The following is a 22,400-nucleotide window of genomic DNA, read 5'->3' on the forward strand; positions in this document are numbered from 1 at the left end:
TGTAAGTGCAGAGTTAATATTTTAAAACAAACAAATAGGGTAAAGACTTATTTTTCCTGTTTTGTTTGTATTTGTAATTTTAAAAAAAGTGGGAGGTAAGTAATCTAAAACAGAAGTGCACTCTTTTACAAATTCCAATAAAATAGGATGAGCACTCCAGCACCTACTACAGAAATTTCCAGTATCCGTAGCTGTGGAATTGGAGTATCAAGAGATTAAGGCTTAAAAACATATTCACAATAATCAGTCAAACACAATACAGAACATACCGCGCTTGGTTCGCCTGGGTTCTCTTGTTATAATTGTATAGCAACCACCTAGCAACTTCTATGTTAGCTAAAAAACAAAAAGCAATAATAAAAATATATAAACAAATGCAAAAACAATGGCATAAAGGATATAAATTTTGGACTTGGACATATATTGTCTGCTATTAAACAATCTTAACAAAAATAATTTGATTAGGCTAATTAGTATTACAAAGGATGATTCCAATGCTTATTCTGAAGAAATTATCTTTATTAGGAATTAATTTGTAGGGTAAATCCTGTGCAAATTCTAAGATTCTAACTTTAACAGCATTACACATCTACAGTGTCTGTCTCAGAATCGGCAAGAAGATATGCTTTATCTCTCGCAACATGTGCTGTATAAAGCCAACAGGAGTTTGCCATATGTGATTTTACTTCGGGATACAACGACTGTATGGTAGAGCATAGAATCGTTCTGTATTCCTCATGACAGCAGCAAAACATTAAAATATTTGCAGACAAATCAACACAAATATAGTGCTGCTCAAAAACTCTGAACTGCTGAGCTGCAGCAGGAGCTGGGGACAGATCCTGGAACCTTCCTGAGTTAAATGGGATTAAGTGTATGAATAAGGACTCCTTACAGCATCAAGGTTTCAGGATCAAACCTTTGGCTCCTGCTGGTAGGTTTCTGCATACTCCCAAGAAGAGAGTAAGGGAAGGAGAGAACCTAGGCAGACGGAGCGGGAGATGGACTCATTTTGTGCTAGTGCAGAGAAGCTGAGAGATGGTGTCACTGATAAAACTGAGTGTGATTTCAGGCATCTAATCTGAAACGTATGTCTGAAATTATTTGTAAAATCCACAGTAATAACTATCATAATAAATAACCCCTTCTCCCCTAGCCCCTTCCGCACCCCTTTCTCTCCTAACCCCTACACTCGCCTCCTGTGCCCCTTCTCCCCCAAATCCTTCTGCACCCCTTCTCTCTTAACCCCTCCCACACCCCCTTCTCTCCTAACCCCTACACTCCCCTCCTGTGCCCCTTCTCCCCCAAACCCTTCTCCCTTAACCCTCCTGTGCCGCTTCTCCCCTAGTCCCCTGCACCCCCTCCAACGCTAGGTGCTCCTTGTGTCCGGATCACTTCCCCCACGTGGGCTGCATAAGGGAGGGCAGGAGAGCAGCTCCTGATGCTACACAGCCCAGGTGGGGAAAGTGACCTGGACGCACAGAGAGCCTGGTATTGCTGCTCATCCCCTGCCCCTCCCAGCCCAGAGGAACATTCGTGGGGGGAGGGGGAGCAGCAACACCAGCACTCCATGTGTCACCACTCACCCCCCTGAACACATTCCTCCATGGGGAGGAAGAAGGAAGAAATCTAGGCACCCCCCAGGCACTGCCTCTGTGAGTTGGGGGGGGAGGGCAATGCCCCGAAACTCCACCCATGCCCAGCACTTCCTGCTGTCACTCACTGTTCCAGGTGCTACCCTTCCCACCAGCAGCACACACCTCTGCGTTGCACACCGCGCCCCCCTGACCATGGCACCTGGGCTGTCTCACACCCCTAAGGCCAGCCCTGCTGCCCTTTACCACCTTAGTCGAAACCATGAGGCAATGTAAGGGCACATGCATGGACCCATGGACATGACTACTTTGAAAAGCTCCGGCTCTGGGCACATGGCGCATGCACCTTACCCTCAGTGGAATACAGATAGGGACCACACATCTCGAAGAACCTCCAGTTCCGAGTAAGTGACCTCTGCTTTCAGATTGAAGCTTTTTTTGTAAAGAAAATGTTTGAAGAAAAATACTTTATTTTTTGGAATTCAAACACGTTCTTTTAAGAAAGTCAGTTATTAAATTTGTGTGCATTTAATTACATTTTCTTTCTGAAATTTGTTTCCCAGGTACAGATGTGAAGGATGCCCAGGTTATAAGTGTTTCCACAGGAACAAAATGCATAAATGGAGAATACATGAGTGACCGTGGTCTTGCATTAAACGATTGCCATGCAGAAATTATATCTCGCAGGTGCCTGCTTAAATTTCTTTACACACAACTTGAGCTGTTTGTAAGGTAAGCTTAAGGAGGCTGAGATTGTGCTATGAACATCATGTGTCTATCTGGTGATTACTTGAATTGTAACACAAAGCTAAGGAGTCCCATTGAAAAAAATATCATATAAAATAGCTGACGTTACTGAAATTTTAAATTGAAAACTCTGGTCCCTGTCATAAAGTGTGAGTTGAATAAACAAAGACTCGTTTAAGGAGGCATATCTATAACTATATTGAACTCTTATATTTGTATTATGGTTCAGAAATAGTGAGTTATGAGTTAATCATGTAGTTCTTTAAAGTGTAAACACATTTTAGTTATTCAACTGTTCTTTGAATTAGTAGAAATAAAATTAAAATGCCATCAAATGGACTAGCAGATGAATAGTTTTGTTTCATTTACTAATGGTGCTTTATAAGTTCACTGGGCAATGTCAAATACTCTTTATTTCTTGTTTCTAACTTCTTTTCTTTCTGTATGGTTTGTAATAACTCTTAGGTGCCACATTTGGTGCCAGACTTTAATAATTTTAATGTATAGTAAGTTAGACTGAGCTTAATCTCCTGCATTTGTTTCTCTTCAGGTTTTGACTACAGTTCTCTTCTTTGTTTATATTCCAGTAATAAAGAAGATCAACAAAAATCCATCTTTATCAAGTCTGAACGAGGTGGATTTAAACTGAAAGAAAATGTGCAATTTCATCTCTATATCAGCACCTCTCCATGTGGAGATGCTAGGATTTTCTCACCACATGAAGCAGCACAAGAGGGTATGATTCTAGCTATAAAGGAATTGCTTAGAGTTTATTTGATTACAGACAAATGGCAATGTTAGAAATAAGCAGTCATTTTAATTCTGGCCTTTTGTATATGGATTTTTATTTTTATTTTTTTGGAAGAAAGATCTCTTCTTGGAAATCTGGGCCATTTACTTTAAACTAAATATAAACAGACAAACTGGCCATTTAGGCTAGAGCCGGGAAGATCCTGGATTCTGTTAAGGATAAGCCAAGAACTCACTATGTGTGTTTATGGGACTCGTTGGGCTTCCTCATTATTGCTGCCTTTTAATCATTTTTGTTGCTCTTCTCTGAATTTCCTGATTTGTTAATGAGACAAAGTGAGCGAGGTAATATCTTTTATTGGACCAACATCTGTCAGTGAGAGAATTGGTCCAATAATAGATATTACCTCATCCACCTTGTCTTTCTAATATCCTGGGACCAACGTGGCTAAACTTCACTGATTTGTTAATTTCATTCTAGCACTGAAATGCACAGAACTGAACTTCAGAACTAAATACTATATCTGAGATGTTCTTTCCTGAAAAGCTTGGTTTAATAGCAAATGTATTTTGGAGAATATTGTATACAAGAAAGATATTTGATGCTGTAGCTAAATTAAAATGAGTAATAGAAATTGCTACCAAATGTTGTGACCTTTTCCAAGATGGTTACCAGCATAAAATACATTGCCTTCTCTCATTTCATAACCACTCCTTCTGGACAGTTGTTTCTCAATTGACTTAAAACAATTTTTGTCACTTAGATCAGGGAGACAGACATCCAAACCGTAAAGCAAGAGGACAGCTACGGACAAAAATAGAATCTGGAGAAGGGACAATTCCAGTCCGATCTACTACTACCATCCAGACGTGGGATGGAGTATTACAGGGAGAGAGACTGCTTACTATGTCTTGCAGTGACAAGATAGCTAGGTAAGATATTAAGTGTTTGGTTACTCTTCCCTGCTATTCTGGTTTTATTCTGAAAATGGGACCCTGGTTACAGCTTGCTGGAGGGCGTACTTAATATCTGCTTTCCACATAGCCTGAACATCTGGATGGATGGAAATTCTACATTGTTTTCAGATGTCATGTTGACAGTGTCTTGTCTGAATCACTCATTAGTTGACCCGGGAGGTGACAGTAGAGGATGTAGATCAAGCTTGTTGTCTAACCCCCCAGCATGAGATTAGATGCTCTGATTCTGCTCCCATTGAAGTCAGTGACAAAATTCCCATAGGCTTCAGTGGTGAGGCTCAGGCCCAAGAAGAATAGGAATCTTTTATTCCATCCAAAACTTATCCCACAAGCATATTTTCTCTCTTCAAGGTGGTAGAGTGCCATATAGTCTAATGTACCAAATTTGCTACTTTGTTATATCTGCCTCATTTTGTATTGTTAATATCTTGATGATGATTATGATTATTATTATTATTATTATTAAAACATGCAGTTTTCATCAGACATAATATGGTATTGGCAAAATATAAAATTCATTAGTATGTGTGTAAGTCATACTTGTATACAACTTTTATCAAAATATAGAATATTCCAATGTGTTGAAGATATATGTTGTGACAGACCCAGACCAGTGGGGTACAGGAGTCTGGTAGAGGGCAAATATACTGGTCACTGGATGAGTAGTTTTCTGTTCCCTGAGTGACCAGAGCAGGGGCTGCACTAGAGTAATCAGGAACCTGCTAGAACCAGTTAAGGCAGGCAGTCTAATCAGGACACCCGGAGCCAATTAAGAAGAAGCTGCTAGAATCAATTAAGGCAGGCTAATCCGGGCACCTGGGTTTAAAAAGGAGCTCACTTCAGTTTGTGGTGCGAGTGTGAGGAGCTGGGAGCAAGAGGCGCAAGGAGCTGAGAGTGAGGGTGTGCTGCTGGAGGACTGAGGAGCACAAGCGTTATCAGACACCAGGAGGAAGGTCCTGTGGTGAGAATAAGGAAGGTGTTTGGAGGAGGCCATGGGGAAGTAGCCCAGGGAGTTGTAGCTGTCATGCAGCTGTTACAGGAGGCACTATAGACAGCTGCAGTCCACAGGGCCCTGGGCTGGAACCCGGAGTAGAGGGCGGGCCCGGGTTCCCCCCAAACCTCCCAATTGACCTGGACTGTGGGTTCTTCCAGAGGGGAAGGTCTCTGGGCTGTTCCCCAACCCACATGGTGAATCTCTGAGGCAAAAAAATCCGCCAATAAGTGCAGGACCCACCAAGATAGAGGAGGAACTTTGTCACAATGTCTATATACTGTATATGTAAGTGTAAATGTACAATATCATTTTAAATGGCAAAACATCATTAGTTAAGAACCTATTACTTGGTTGATACAGTTAAATGTGACCTTTTTAAAAAAAATTGAATGACTGGAAAATCTTTTAATAAAAGTAGTGTTTTCCTTTGTGAAAATGTGACACTGATTTATTTTTATTTTTTTAGTTATTGTGCTCTTTCATTAGTTAAAGATTTTGTTAAAATTTAAACAAACAAGCTCAACCAACCCATGCCTCCAAAATTAAACAGCTGTATCCTCTGAAAAGTGTAGCAACCTCAGGGAAATTTCAGGAAAATGCCAAGCTGGCTTTTCAAATCAGCGCTTCATTTTCACAATACACCATAAGGTCCCACAAATGACACAAAAGAAATGGCAGCCTTTCTTAGTTGAGGATATTGTTCATATCCTTTTATTTTTTTAATAAAAAGTAGTTTATGAATTTTATCAAACCAGAATTAATTGATTAAAATATTGTTAAATACATTTGTAAAATACAAAGTGGGTTGAACATATTCACTGTGCTGTGTAAGCGCTATATGAGAATTAAAACCACAGAGAGAGGTCTACTTGCTTGATTCTCCATTCTCTGTCCTTGTGGGAGAACCATCAGGGTTCCTATAGCGCGTGAGAAAAGAATGATTTTATATGTTAAACTTCTATGAATAAGTCAGGACCTGTTGGGAGAGGGTAAAATTTCCATTTTTAAAATGTTACACTACTTGCAAACCTTCATTCCTTACTGGTTCCAGAATATCCACTGAATAAAATATGGTTACACACTGAAAATTGATTCCATAAGAATGACATGTGCATTCCTTATTTATTCTTTACAATGACTGGCCAAGCAAATTTCCTAGCTTACAATTCAAGGTGACATACTTAACTGCCAACTCTGTAAACTCCATCTGAGACATGAAAACTGTGTTTGTATTCATCACCAGTTAAAAAAAAACAGATTACTCATTCATTTGACTATTTTGTTGATTCTGTGTGACGCAATCAGAATCCAGGTCACTCTCTCATAGCTAGTTGTTGTAATTCAGGGGGGTAACCGGAATAAAAATTTGAGTGTGTCACTAAAGAAGGCACATGCGACCCTGAGACACATAGAGGGGATGCTGTATGAGGAGTAAGGAGGCCCAATGTTTACATCTATAGTCATGTTCTGCCAATTTCACTTTAATGGGTTCATTACTATGCAATTTCCAGTATTCAGTATCATACCATTACTAACAAATTTCAGATGCCATTGGGTTTCCGTTGGGATTTAACAAAAGATATGACATTATTTGCATTATTGAAATAATTTAATGCATAAAAACTGTCCAGTAATGATACAAAAGTTACATTATGTTCAAACTTTATGTATTTTGGTAAAGATAAAGATTACTTGCATAGTAAATCCTCTAGTCTGGCAAAGACTATGGAGTTAACTCTGCCCATAAAAGGTCATACAGGCAACTCATTGATTAAACTTTCTGTCTCCTGAACAGCTCCCTCTGTATATTCTAAGCTAAGCTACAACGTTACAGCCCTGTCCTCTGCCTCTGGTCCCTCAGTAGCAGCTTGCTACTGGGCTGGTTCAGCTATGAGCCTGTTAAGAATGCTGCAGGCCTCTAGGAAGTGCCGCTATCCATTCATGCTTTTATCCTCTCCATTCTTGTCTTCTCTCCGGTCTTCACAATGAAGAAGTCTGGAGTGGTCAGTGCTGCAAACTCAGTGCAGACCATTGACCATCGGAGGTAGGCCCACCATTCATCAACATTAGCTCACCTCATTGACACCTGCCCGAGTCTCTCAAGCTGCAGCTATTCCATTCCCAAGCTCGATAACTCTTTGCTCCATAGGGATCTCCTCCCAAGGGGATCTGAACAGCCAAAGGGATCTCCTCCCAAGGGGATCTGAACATCCAAAAACTCTTTTGTATTTGAATGCTACTCACAAGATCTATATCAATCCTCTGTCGTCCTACATCTGTAGATTAAGAGACAAACAGCATGATGATGCCCACTACTGTGAAGCAAAGAATTGTGAAGCCCTGCCCCAATCACTTAGCCTCAGCCAGAAAATCCTCTTACCAATGCTGTTTGCCTTTTCTCCTGAGTCTCCTGTTCTTTCCTTCCCACTGCCTCTTTCACTCTATTTCCCTGTTGCAGAGTCACTGAAGAAGAAAAGGAGGCAAGAAATCTTGCGAGCTCTGCTTCAGACTGGAAGGAGAGGGGGAAAGAGCAGAGCTCCGAGCCAGGGCACTCAGCCTTAATGCTACCCTGTAGTGACACCATGAGAGGAAAAGATATGAAAAACCGGAGTCTTTAAAAATCAGGTTCATGTAGTCTGGGATCACAGACACTGAAATGGATTGATCGTAATCATGTGATTATTGCATGGTGTGCTGTACTGCAGTGTTCAGGTTCCCTGGGTGCCTTTGCTGTGCATTTCCATACAGTAACATGTTTAGATTTCTTTTAAGTGTAACCTTAACACTGAATTTCCTGGGTTTGTGATACTTCTTTTGGGATAAGTAAAACATTCCAGTAATGGTTTTTACACTTACAATACTGATATATACATTGCACCTTAACTGCATATTCATGTAGGTTTTTGGTCTGCAAATATCAACTTATAGGTTCTAACAGGACTTTACGGATACTAATGAGACAGGCCTCATGATCTCACTGAGACAGGGAAGTATTTGTGTCCCTGTTTTGATGATGGTGAGGCTTAAGCACTGAGGGGGAGTAAGTTCAGGACCTATTTCCTTTGTAGCTTCCCTGTTGCCCATATGACACCTCCTCTCTTCCCTGGAGGAACCCTTGTTTTTACACTAGTGGTTTGTCTCTCTGGGCTGGTGGGCTTCTCCATCCACCCTTTCTTTCTGCCTTCTCTTCATCCCTCACTTCTATATTTCCCACCAATGTGAGACTCTTGGGCTGGGGTGACGCAGTGAACAGATGACCAGCCCAGAGTCACTGGTCCATGGAGCAATGCAGGTTGAATATCAGTCTTCTCAAGCTAGACCTTTCATCTTGCTCTTCTGCCTTCGGAGCCCCTGGTACTTGAATTATTACATCCTGTTCCATTGTGACAGTCTAACTGTGATGACTTCTGTCACCTGCCAGGGTAATTATCAGGGTACCCCTCTTTTCACAGGTTGTATTTCTGGGAATTTCTCTCCTTGATTCCCCTATATCTGGATGGCTGCAAGAACATCTTTGCATACTCTCTGCTCTCAGTATACCTCCAGCAGCCACAGGGTCTTGTAGTCTCACAGTAAGGAATGCCTGCCTTTTGAAGTTACTGCATGTAATGTCTGCGGTCTGGACTTTAATCCACTACCATAGGATAGAAGAAAATAGATACATATGGCAAGGGGATATTACTTCCTATTAATTCTGTTTGTGATCTCCTTTCCGTTTGTCGTAGGTTGGTGCCATTGCTTGTTTGTGAATTATTTGTCTCACTACCTTGCATACTGTTCTTAGTCTGCGGGTCTCTTTAACAGGAGTGATGGGGACTGGCTGAGGCCTATATAATCAGGAATGGGGGCTCACAACACTTTATCTCCCTGCTTCCCAGTTGGTGGCACTATAAGGCTTAGAGGAGTCTATCACAAACAGAATTACTAGTAAATAATTTTTAGGCTCTTTCCCTTATCATAGAATCATAGAAGATTAGGGTTGGAAGAGACCTCAGGAGGTTATCCAGTCCAACCCCAGTTTCTCATCCACTGTAATCCCCAGGTCCTTTTCTGCAGAACTGCCACTTAGCCAGTCGGTCCCCAGCCTGTAGCAGTGCATGGGATTCTTCTGTCCTAAGTGCAGGACTCTGCACTTGTCCTTGTTCAACCTCATCAGATTTCATTTGGCCCAATCCTCCAATTTGTCTAAGTCACTCTGGACCCTATCCCTACCCTCCAGGATATCTACTTCTCCCCCCAGCTTAGTGTCATCCACGAACTTGCTGAGGGTGCAATCCATCCCATTATCCAGATCATTAATGAAGATGTTGAAAATAACCGGCCACAGGACTGACCCTTGGGGCACTCCGCTTGATACCGGCTGCCAAATAGACATTGAGCCATTGATCACTACCCGTCGAGTCCAACGATCTAGCCAGCTTTCTATCCACCTTATAGTCCATTCATCCAATCCATACTTCTTTAACTTGCTGGCAAGAATACTGTGCGAGACCGTATGAAAAGCTTTGTTGAAGTCAAGGTATATCACGTTCACCGCTTTCCCCATTATCCACAGAGCCAGTTATCTCATCATAGAAGGAAATCGGGTTGGTCAGGCATGACTTGCCCTTGGTGAATCCATGTTGACTGTTCCTGATCACCTTCCTCTCCTCCAAGTGCTTCAAAAGATTTATCACATTTGTTGATCTCACAAATGATATTAATAAGAATAACTTTGGGCATTGGAAATAGCACTTTTTATCAAGTTTTTCATTCTATGATAAATATAATATCATTGTTCAACCAGTGTTTTGGCATTAGTCTGGGGGGAGGGATAGCTCAGTGGTTTGAGCATTGGCTTGCTAAACCCAGGGTTGTGAGTTCAATCCTTGGGAGGGCCACTTAGGGATCTGGGGCAAAATCAGTACTTGGTCCTGCTAGTGAAAGCAGGGGGCTGGACTCAATGACCTTTCAAGGTCCCTTCCAGTTCTAGGAGATAGGATATCTCCAATAATTAAACAAAGAATGCCTGCAATAAACTCTGATACTGCACATTCTAAAGGATACAATTGTGAAAAGCAGTTCCTTGTGTACTTCTATTACCGTACAAATAACAGTTGTGAACATTATACTTTATCATCTGCTGCAGTTATGCGCCTTCATTCCTGTTGTTGCTCCAGAGTAGTGTAAAATAACAAGTGTTCTATATAATCCATTTTTTTAAAATTGCAGCATAAATTCCCATCCTCTTATTATAGCAAGAAGTACACTGGCAGAGTCTGTGCTAGTGTATTGATGCAGAATTAGACATATATTTATCTCTCTCGTGTTCAGAGATTAAATCGGTTTAAATAAATACATTCAGAAATGTCAAGCGCTTGCAGCCCACTTGGCCATGGACATATATTAGTTTGAGGCGGAAATTTGACAGCATAGCAGGGAAACCATGACTCTCCTCATTTGAAAAATTCTGATGTGAACCTGTGGCTTCCCTTCTCTCATATTAAATGTGAAAAGACTGAAAATAGAAAAAATCAAGAAGTACAAAAAAGAACATGTTGTGTGTAAGGCTGAGGCAGTGTTAGTAGCACAGATAAAAAGTGCACTCTGAATAAAGGGAAAAGGAATGTATATGGTAATTCTGCAAAGTTCACCTAATGTGCCATAGAGAGAAAATCCTTCAAAGTGAGTAAATATTAGAATTTTTAAAAAATTAATTTGTAACATTGGTGATACAACAGCAGTTGTATATGTTTGTGTATATATATTAACGGCTTGTCTGATCGAATCCTTGAAACAACTGCATTGACAGCAACAGTCAGCTGGTAGGAGTTTAATTATATATTAACTGAAATAGAGATTTGTACTGGAAACTGTTGTCCTTTGGGCTGAGAAAATGGCTGACACATAGAAGGATCTTTTCAAAGGAGGTGAGATGGGCACTCTGTAACAGGAAAGAGCCAGCACTCTGTTTTGCACACCCTGAACATGAGACTGATTTCCAGAGGGTATGGAGGGATCTCAGAAGCAGGACAAATATGAACCCTGTGGCCACACTGTCGCTAGTCCAGCTGGAAAACCCAGTCCAGAGAGGAGAAGGGGACATGAGGCACCTGAACTACAACTCTCATAAGCTTCTGCGGCAGCATTTCTAAATCACTGTATTTCAATTTTAGATGAAATTTTTCAGGTGTTTGGGTTTTTTTTGATGGAACATCATAATTTTCCATAGCAAGAAGACATTTTTTAAAAAAAAATTTCTTTGAGCCAAAAAAACAAATTTTCTATCAGGAAAAAAAAAGAAAAAAAAAGAAAGGGGAGATGGAGAGAGAGTGAGAGAAAATTGTGATGGAAAATTTTCAACCAGCCCTACTTGGCAGTAAAGCTGATAACAAAGATAAAAGCTGTATTACAGGCTATGCAATTCCTTCTTCATAAAATAAACACTGATTATGGAACTTTATTAAATCAGATACTAATAAAGAGGTATGTCATATGACAGACCAGAACTAATTTGTACTCAGTCTAAAATCTAATCTTGCATCTCCTTGTTCAGTTGAGTAGCCCAGTTGCAATCAGTGGGACTACTTGCATGAGTAGGAATTGCAGGTTCAGCCTTCTGTAGTTCTAAAAGCTAACTTTAAAGCTTGAATCGTACAAGCAAATCACCTTAATCTTTGCCTTGTGCTTGCAAACTCCTAATTGTTGGATCTATTCAGTAGCCAGATTTCTAAATAAAATGGCATCACTTATGTGTATTTTTTCTAAGAGAAGCAGCAGCAGCTAATAAACATAGTAATGAGAACAATGGTAAACTCTTAACCAGAGTAAAAAGAACAGGAGTACTTGTGGCACCTTAGAGACTAAAAAATTTATTAGAGCATAAGCTTTCGTGGGCTACAGCCCACTTCTTCTGATGCGTATAGAATGGAACATATATATATATATATACACATACACACACACACACACACACACACACACACACATACAGAGAGCATGAACAGGTGGGAGTTGTCTTACCAACTCTGAGAGGCCAATTAAGTAAGAGAAAAAAAAATTTTGCACTTAAGTATTTTCCTAGACCAGGGCCTCAGTCCTTATTCTCTCTGTTAAGGGTGAGAGAGGATTGAGGGACAGAGGTAGCCATGTGTTTCTGACTTGGCTCTCTGGCCACTAAGAACTGAACTAAGATCACCAATTTATTCCACATAGGCTTTGTGGACTTTTGCTCACAACTAAGCTGAAATGAATTTGAACTGATGACCTAGTGGTGAAATATTTATTTATCGTTACCAATTTCATGAGCCATCCAGTCCCCCTAAATATAGCACTGTGCCCCTGGGCCAGACCTTGTGTCTTCCATACTGCAATGTGTAACATTGAAAAGCTAATCAATAATTGTAAACCTATTATTATAAACCTATTCTTAAGCCACGTGGGAGAGGGGTAGGTTTGTGTTTGGTTTGTAAATCAGGTGCAAGGCCACCTACATTTTTAAGGCCTGGCTTGACAAAGCCTGGCTGGGATGATTTAGTTGCAGATTGATCCTGATTTGAGCAGGGGATTGGACTAGATGACCTCCTGAAGTCCCTTCCAACCCTGATATTCTATGATACATTTGGTTTGGAGGCAGCCACTTTCTCAATATTTTATACACTGATTTGAAGAGAGCACTTTTTATAGACCCCATAATACTACAGGGACATGATGCATCCTGTGAGGTTACTAAACTTCCCTGTGGCTAAATTTTGCTCTCCCACCTTTGTAACCTCATTGTTTGCAGTGAAGATGAATGGATGTAGATGAGGGGAGAGTTTTGGCCTGTTAACTTCAAAATTTGTGGAGGTTGCACAACATCCTACTGGGCCCTAAATGTATATGTCCATGAAACATGTTTCATGGTGACAGCTGCATTCCTACAGCTATGGAGTTTAAAATCAGAGGGAGAATCCACATGGCATTGCAATGAGGAGAAGATGTTTGTGACCCTTTTAAAAAATAATACTACAGTATATTTAAAAAATGAGAAAATGTTTATACGTGATGTCATGTTTGTGTTAATGAGAGTGGAAACAAAGAGTATTAACTTCAAAAGCAAGTATAATGTGGAAATCAACTGTAAAAACTTTCCTGCCATTGTGTCTTTGTTATGACCTACAGTATATCCATTCAAGTCCCATGTTTTTCTCACATAGAAACAGCCAGGCATGCCTGAATCATAGTAAATTGCTCAACCATTTTGCAGTATTGAAAAATATCCACAAGTGATTCTGATGGGACTAGTATGATCGTTTTTAGTTGTGATCTAAATCAAATTTGAATTTAGTTTTCTAGGAGCAAACACATTTAGTTTTGCTTTAATCAATATACTTTTTAAACCAGCACAGATGTTAGTTTTCATCTTCTACACTGGGTACGGTCACCGAATTGTGTAGTTGAAAAACTAGAGATACTTAACAAAGGCAGTGAGAAAGGAGGCAGGGGGAAGGTTTTGGTTAGGGTCACATTATGCATTCTGGTCTTCCTGGTGGTGGTTTTGAAATCTAAATGTAATAGGCTGGGCTTGAGGAAACTGTTCTTAATTTGAGTGCACATAGATTACAGGTGCAATTATAAGACCAACATTTACATTGTTTGTTTGCCCTTGAATTCGTTTCAGTTTTGTATTAAATAGTGCTACATCTGTATTTGCAGTAGTCCATATACTTCCTTGTACTTGGTATAAGTAATACTGCAAATATTGAGGCAACATCTTGGCAATTGGAAAATTGGTAAGGAGAACCATTATGAGGTATTTGGTCAACTAAATATCTGCTTGTGCCAGCAAAATTCTAATTCTGGTAAAGTCTGGAAATGTTCTCAGTGGGTCTAATTCTAAAATTGTGACTGACCTCTCACATATAAAGATGATCATTAATGTAGTCTTTTATATATAATGTGTATGTAAAGCGTTATTCTGTTGTAAACCTTGTTTAGCTTTAAAACTAATGAAATAGATTTGAAATAATTTTCTCACAACTCGTTTATTTTTATTTGCCAATATTTTGCTGGCAAATAGAATGTCAATATAATATAAAATATGCCTTAATCTTTCCCTTACACGTTTTGCATTACTGCAAAATGCTACTTGCTCTCCCAGTAACCTGGGACAAACATTTTTAATGACAGGTGAGTAAACTGGTATATGGTGTTTTCATTTTCATCCTCATTATAGTAAGGATATGCAATTAGATTGTTGCCTTGAGCTTTTTTAGTAATTTTACAAGGCTCTTATACAGTCTTATAAATTTATTATTTCTTTGACGCTTTTTAGCAATGTGTTCAGTTGGGTCCTGTAATCTCTGGCCTGTGTTGAGAATGTGGTGGAGCTGTGCCATCCCAGCAGGAGCTCACAGAAGTACTGTGCTTCAAGTGTGTGCTTCCCTCTGCTGCCCCAACTGTTCCCGTTGTTAAGGATGGCTAGCACCACAAGCCCTGTGCTCAGATGAGCACAAGAACTGCAATTGTAGCTAGTTCCTTTGCAAGGGCACCAGAGGAAACCTGATTGGACCTCCCCTGCTTCTTCATCCACTCGGAGGCTGTTACAGTTAAATTTGATACATTAATTTTGCAGAAGTATTCTGCAGGTGAACTGCAAGACAGAGACTGATTCAAATACCCCAGAATGGGGATTGAGGTTTTTTAAAGTCTTTTAGATGCTTGGCAGTCATCTAAATCCTGATGCTTTTGAACATGGGTGTAAAAGGTAGTTTACTCCTGCACATATTGGTTCCATACCAACCTGACCAATGCAGGTCAAGTCTTCCACAGTCAAAATCTGTGAAGCTGCTGAAAGGGGCAAATAATGTATGCATATGAGCTCCTAGGTTAGAGAATCCCTGTGCAGAGCCCATAGACACTGCCGCAGCTGTGGAGTTGCAGTTATCCGTTCAAAGCAGCAATAGGGGAAAGGCGACTTGTGGGTGAAGGGGACAGAATTGTCTCTTATGGGGAGGAGGAGAATCTTTGGGAAGTGTCCTGTCTCTCCTGCATGCCGACCCTGGGAAAGGGGACTTCCCCACTGACGGATCTGTTTTGAAGACATCAGTGCTCACTTCAAGCTAAAGAGCTCTCATCCTGTCCTGTGTGACTGACGTTCACTCAGCTGGATAGATCTCATCTCTCTCTCTACACTAGGATGTTTGGAGAGGCCCCGCTAGCTGTGGCAGTGGGGAACCAGAGTCATGGACTCTGCCTATGAAATGCCTTGGCTGCCATATCGCAGATTTGCAGCACCTGGTGATGTTCAGGATTCCAATGTGATGTAAAGCTATGCTGTGGAACTCCAGCTAGGTACACAGCTACAACAAAGTCAGGCTCTGGGCAATACGGGAGACTGAAAGTCTAGTCCACTGAGATTGTCTCCTTTTGTTTCTAGTAGAGGTTACTTGTTCCGTTAAAAAGAAAGTGTTTTTTTTCCTTCCCCTTAGGTGGAACGTGTTGGGTATTCAAGGATCCTTACTTAGCCTCTTTGTGGAGCCAATTTACTTCTCTAGCATCATCTTGGGGAGTTTATATCATGGGGACCATCTATCCAGAGCAGTATACCAGCGGATAGCAGAGATAGAAGATCTACCACCTCTGTATACGCTCAACAGACCTTTACTTAGTGGCAAGTATCTAATGGAGAAGGCTGTACGGTAACTGAATCGGTTCCAACAGTAACATAATTTTGCAATTCTCAAACCTTTGCAAATTATGTACTGTGAGCAAATTGTTTTGTGACTACAGCAAGGAAGTTATGTCCCAAACCTGAAATTAAGCTATAACCAGTTAGACTTACTATTACAGGACCCTCTTTGTGTGTTACAAGACCCTAACAGGAGTTTCTGTGAACTCTTCTATATGAGCCATTTCATGTGGCTGTATTTATCTGCTATTTTAAGAATGCAGGTGCCCCACCAATATATTAGAAAAGATGAAAGCCTGGGTTTGGTGAAATCTCTCTTCCTTTCCCACCTAAGAATAGTGTGAGGTTTCAGTGTTACCGCTCTTGCCATTGGAGTTATTTGTTGAGCCATCTCCATCATGTTAGCAGTGTGCCAAGATACACAAACATTTGTTTCTCAATTCCTAGATCAATAATCAATTCAAAATGAACAGAGAAAACGTCCCAGCTGCCATTGGTTGCATTTTCTTCCTGTCATCAAGCTCTGCTGGATGCAGCATATGTTTTAGTTAGCATGGCGCTCCACTTGCCTGCATGGCCCAACTACCATAATAATATCACTTCCACCTCATAGCTTGGTGCACAGATGCTGCATTTGGAGCCCAACAGCACATCCCTTAGGATTACCTTTAAATAGATTGTCATATTTCTGCTCAGCAGATCTGGTTCATAATCTCCAGCTACCGTAATTAGCTAATGTTGCAGTTGTTTGTTCCAGATATTGTTTAAGCCCTTGAATATTGTTTTTTATTTAGAATGTTGTTAAGTAGGATTAAGCGGAATGGCAGCATTTGAATTCTACATTCATCTCTATTTAAAAGGAAACTGTTAAGGTATTTTTTTAACCCTTTTAAAAATTAAGGTCTCTATTAGTTACAATAATGCCATGACAAGTTTAAAAGTGAAATGTTTCCCTCACAAAATGGGTGTTTCCCCAGTGCTAGTCAGACTGCTTTGTTTTATAGCACTTGGTTTCCAGCATGTGTTTGTTTATTTTTCAGAAAAAGCATAATTTTTAAAGCATGTTTAACAAATTACATGAATTTTGCATACAGGCATAGGGGATGGGAACAGGTACATCAAATTAACCACTATCCATTTAGCTATAATGAAAGTTCGTTAATAAGGGTCACACAGCTTAGGATACAGTAGAACGGGGCGAGCAAACTTTTTGGCCTGAGGGCCGCATCAGGTTTCATAAATTGCATGGAGGGCCGGTTAGGGGAGGGGGTTGTGGCCCGGGCCCCCACCTCCTATCTGCCCCCCCAGGGACTCCTGCCCCATCTACACACCCCTGCTCCTTGTCCCCTGACCACGCCTGGACTCCCGCTGCCCCATCCAACCCCTCCTCTCATTCCTGATGGCCCCCCCCGACCCCTGCCCCATCCAACCACCCTTTCTCCCTGTCCCCTGACTGCCCCTGGAATCCCTGCCCCCTGCTGCCCCATCCAACCCCCCCTCCTTCCTGACTGCCCCCTGGAATCCCTGCCCCCATTCAACCCCCTGTTCTCCCCCCAACCGCCCTGACCCCTATCCACACCCCTGCTCCCTGACCACCACCCCGAACTCCCCTGCCCTCTATCCAACACCCCCCCACCGCTCCATGCCCCCTTACCGCGCTGCCTGGAGCACTGGTGGCTGGCGGTACTACAGCCGTGCCGCCCGGCTGGAGTCAGGCCACGCCGCCGCCACTGCACAGCACAGAGCACCGCGTCAGGCCAGGCTCTGCAGCTGCACTGCCCCAGAAGCTCACAGCCCCGTCGCCCAGAGCATTGCACCGGTGGCGCTGATGCTGTGGGGGAACAGCAGGGGAGGGGCTGGGGGCGAGCCTCCCGGGCCAGGAGCTCGAGAGCCAGGCAGGATGGTCCCGCGGGCTGGAGTTTGCCCATCTCTGCAGTAGAATGTGAAATGATGGACTTGCCAAAAACATTAGTATGTAATAATAACTAGTCGTTACAGCACACTAAATCCTACTCAGTCAATTGTTTTGACCATAATAACTGACAATTATAGTTGCTGCCTGATTTCATGTATGCTTTTCTGATTCCATATTTAGATTGTAAATTCTTTGAGATGGAATGCTTGTTGTCATATTCTCTGTAGAGTACTTAGTGCATTTTCAGCTCTGTAAATTCCAGCTGAAGGATTTTAAGGGCAATCTTCATGTATCTGACATAAAATAGTTCTATCTGTTTTAAGACTCCTATCAGAACTTTATCATTATTATTCATAGATAGAAGTCTGAAATCTGGGCTGTTTGAACAGCATTTTCAGAGAAATACCTTTCAGACTGGATGTGAAACCACAAAAAGAAAATGAGTTAGATTAAATAGATTCATGGATTTTCTTTTGTTTGCGGCAGCAGTAGTGTTCAGAGCCCAGCACAGTTGGATTCAGATGGTGTATCTGTTTAGTCACAGATCCACTGGCCAGTCCACACCTCTCCTCTCTGGAGGTGCAGATGAAGCCACATAGGGCTGTGCAAACCTAGGCCCCCCCAATCCTGCCTCCCCCTGCTCAGTTGGGTGAAGGTTTCAGTTGTATTTTGAATAGCTAGAATATAGTGGTTTATTTCAGAGGCAAAATGATCTCTTTAGTGATAGTGTTTTCTCTCCTCACTCACGCTCTGGCCTACCTTTCTGGTAAACACAATTTGTATTTAGTCTCACTTAATGCCAGCAGGGATAGCTGGAGAACACTGGAATCAAACTGAGTTGCATTGTCCGCTCTTCCATTAGAAATCAGCATTGTTGTCAAAAATAAAGATCTTTCTTTATCCATAGGCACCTGCTGTGATAATTTAGTGAGCAGAAAGGTTAAACCTGAATGTACTGTCTCGGGTGCCTTTCCTTCAGTTGGTAGGAACAAGAGGCCCATGCAGTGGCTACTCTGTCCACCACTAAGACCCCTAAAATCCTGACTTCAGACCCCAGCCTTTCAGGACGGAGGAGACGCCTGCAGAGCTATAGCACAGCAATCCCAGAGAGTCAGCATCCAAAAACAGAGAGCAGTCAGGTTGGCTCTTCAGGTCTTCCAGTATCATCAGAGAAAGAAGCACATTGTGGTTCAGACAACATGACCATTGTGTATATATAAATCAACAAGCAGGCACAAGAAGCTCAGATCTAAATAGTAAATCAGCAGAGTCTCTTGTGGGCAGAAGCTCGCTTAGCCTCCATGAAGGCAATCAACATAAAAGAGACACTGAGCATGACAGTGGACTGACTAAGCTATCAGCAGACAGACAAATTGGAATGGCCCCTGAACCCAGCTACCTCAGGTGGACTGTTTGCATCCAGACAAAACGTGAAGGTCAGGCACTTCTTCACTAGGGAGCACAACCACTGGCAATATAAATTTGAGTGACTGTTCACATGATTCCATTCTTGATGTGCAGGTGCTCCATGGTCTTTTGCCAGAAGCCTCCATAGGGGCTACACTTGCAACCTAGGTGCCCTCGCACCGGCCCCTGACCCCCAACTGAGATCATAAATGAAGGAGTAGTCCCAACCATCCCTCAGTTCCTTCTTACCACACATGACTGCAAGACCGAATACTGCAGTGTTCACTTTTTCTGAGCATTGTGTTATTTTTCCTTAGCTTTGTATATAATATTTACATAGTACATATACAACTATATACTTCTTTAGTAAATAAGTTTTTTGGCCTAGGACTTCCCACTCCCCACAGTGGTACTGGCATTATGGCAGAAGTCAAATCATCAGCATTTGAGACCTGTCCCTCATTTGATTCTTCAATTAGTATTAATGATGGGCACTCCTGGTGTCTGCTGTGTCTGTGAGAACACATCCCAGAGCAATGTGCTGTCTGGTGCTCTTTTTCCAACCACACTCAGAGAGCAAGGAAAGCCTGCCTGAAGCTGTTCATCCTAAAAAGATTAATGCAAATCTCTTCAGGCACTAAAGTGGGGATTCTATTCTGGGAAGCAATGAGTCTGAGAAAGACTTAGGTGTCATGATGGCTAATCATCTGAACATGAGCTCCCAGTGTGAAGCTGTGGCCAAAAGGACTAATACAATCCCTGAATGTATAAGTGGGAATCTCAAGTAGGAGTAAGGAGCTAAGTTCCCTCTAAGCTGTGAACCTGTGCAGCATCCTATTAAGCACCGTGCAAGTGCTCAGGGCTGCGGCAGGCAGAGATGCTTCTCCCCCAACCCTGGACCTGCCGCAGCCAAGGCAGAGGCACCCCTCCCCCTTCCCAAACCCAGCCCGGCCTGGACCTGCGGACAGGGAAGAGGTGCCTATCCTGCAGCCCCAACCCATCCCAGACCTTCCATGGATGGGGAAGAAGCACCTATCCTGTGGCCCCAACCCGGCCCGGCTGGACCTGCTGCAGCGGGGAGAGGCGCCTCTCCCCCCAAGCCCAGGCGCTGCTGCGGGGAGAGCGAGCTGGGGGGAGTCCTCTCTCCCCACCGTAGCCCCAGGGAAGCCTGCACCCCAAACCCCTCATCCCCAGCCCCATTCCAGAGCCCGCAGCCGGAGCCCTCACCCCCCACACTCCAACCCTCTGCCCCAGCCCTGAGCCACCTCCCACACTCCGAACCCCTCGGTCCCACCCCCGCCACATGAATTTTGTTATGTGCACCAATATGGAGATGATATGTCACACATCACCTCCATATTGGTGCACATCGCAAAATTCATTCCGCACATGCGTGGGAAAAATTAGAGGGAACACTGGTAAGGAAGTCGTTTTACCTCTGTATTTGGCTATTGGAATACCGTGTCCAGTTTTGTTGTTCACCGTTGAAGAAGGATGTTCATAAATTGGAGGGTGTTCAGAGAAGAGCCATGAGAATGATTAAAGGATTAGAAAACATGTTTTATAGTGGTATACTCAAGGAGCTCAATCTGTTCAGTTTAACGAAGAGAAGGTGCGATGGTTTGTACCAGGCCCTGAGGCCACCTGCTGGTGGCCTCTTGATCCTATCACACTCCGTCTAAGAAAGGAGCAGTAGAAAAGTCCTCCAGCCCGCCTAGAATGACTGCTGGAAAAGCAGCCAATCAGAGAGGCTGCAGGGAGCAGCCAATCAGGGACCACCAAGCCCATATCAAGGGAGCTGCAGTGCAGAACAGAGGGCAGTTGCTGCCTGAAGCTGGAGAAGCATGGATGGTGTTCGTGGCTGGCTGAAGGAGCTACAGGACTACAGATAGAGCAGTTGCTGGCAGGGACATAGGGAGCAAAGAAGGAGCCCCTCGCTGGCCTCTGGGACTTGGTAGTTGTAAGCCCTAAGGTAAGGGTGAAGAAGGGGAAGTGGCCCAGAAAAACTGTGATACAACCCTGAAAGGGGAACTGAATTGTTTAGTGGCCCAGCTGGAGAGCTGGGGCCAGAAAAGCCCAAAGAGGCGAAGAGTCTCCAGGGAGGAAGCCCTGGGAACAGGGCTCCATAGCAGGGCCGAGGGACTATTGGATTGATTGTGAGGCAAGGCCAAGGAGGGCTACAGAGACATTCCAACTGAGGGGTACTGAGATAGTCCCCTGTGGGACTGTTTACCCCAGAAGGGGTTTGATTTGTATTTTGCACAGACTGTGTGACACAGCCAGAGGCTGAGTCGCCGAAGACCTACCGTAATTAGAGAGAGAGTGCGGGCACAAGCACTCAGCCAGGGGGCGCTTCTGCATTACAGTAGTTTAAAGGGTGACATGATCACAATTTATAAATGCCTGCATTGGAAACAAAAATTTGATAATGGGCTTTTCATCAGACAACGGAATAACAAGATCCAATGGCTGGAAGTTGAGGGTAGGCAAATTCCGACTGGAAGTTGTGCTCATTTTGTAGCAGTGAAGGTAATTTACCATTGGAACAAATTACTGAGAGTTGTGAAGGATTCTCCATCTCTGGCTATTTTAAAATCAAGATTGGATATTTTCCCAACAGATCTGCTCTAGTTCAAACAGGAACTAATTCCAGAAAGTCCTATGGCCTGTGTTATACAGGAGGTCAGACTAGAACCCTTGGAATCTATGGGAGGTTCTACAACCAGGACTCAGCCATTGGTTCAGTCTCTCACTGTAACTGCCCTGGGGAGTTGTGATTTCATTGCACGCTACCAGGCCACAACAACTTAGAAGCCCTGTTCATCTGCCACTACATCAGCATCGACATCTTCCAGGGGCAGAAGGAAGCACTGCTCTGAAGATCAGGCATCCCAGGCATCTGATAAGCTGAGATAAAAGGGTCATCAGATACATGACAAGTGCCCAAAGCCTGAAAAGGCCCCTTCTGGTACCCCAGTACCAATTTCCAAGTCAGCACATACAGTGTAAATCTCTGCACAGCACTGACCCTGGTACTGATCCTTCAACCCCAACACCGAGTACCTTTTGTTACCCAGAAGCCCAGCAATGAGTGACTCTGTGATGGTAGCCCTCTTTCCTTCCAACTGAGTGCAAACTGTTCTATGGTGCCTGTGACATTATCTGATTAAAATATGAGCATTGTTGCTGCCACTGTTATATAATCACAACAAATCTTATGCAAAGTATGTCAAATAAGGTGTTTATGGAAAGTTATGATTTGCAGAATATGTATGCATGTATCATTTTTTGTATTTGAAGTTGAGTATTGGCTCTTTACCTGTATTTCAAATGTGTTTGCTTCTGGTAACACTTACAAGGTAA

At 42.6% G+C, this 22,400-nt stretch overlaps 1 protein-coding gene across 8 annotated transcripts in view; it reads left to right on the top strand.

Annotated features, from left to right (window-relative positions):
- Positions 1-22,400, top strand: part of ADARB1 (adenosine deaminase RNA specific B1) — a 264,078-nt gene that overhangs the window by 219,224 nt on the left and 22,454 nt on the right. For 7 of the 8 annotated variants that reach the window (XM_024201218.2, XM_024201220.2, XM_024201217.2 and 4 more), the window contains 4 exons: positions 2,159-2,327; positions 2,930-3,078; positions 3,857-4,025; positions 15,516-15,697. In XM_024201218.2, the coding sequence (XP_024056986.1) occupies positions 2,159-2,327; positions 2,930-3,078; positions 3,857-4,025; positions 15,516-15,697 (669 nt within the window). The remainder of the gene's footprint in view (positions 1-2,158; positions 2,328-2,929; positions 3,079-3,856; positions 4,026-15,515; positions 15,698-22,400) is intronic. The other variant, XM_024201224.2, reaches the window with a different exon arrangement.

This window comes from Terrapene carolina, unplaced genomic scaffold (genome assembly GCF_002925995.2).
Source record: "Terrapene carolina triunguis isolate 2854851 unplaced genomic scaffold, T_m_triunguis-2.0 Scaffold391, whole genome shotgun sequence".
Lineage (NCBI taxonomy): Eukaryota > Metazoa > Chordata > Testudines > Emydidae > Terrapene > Terrapene triunguis.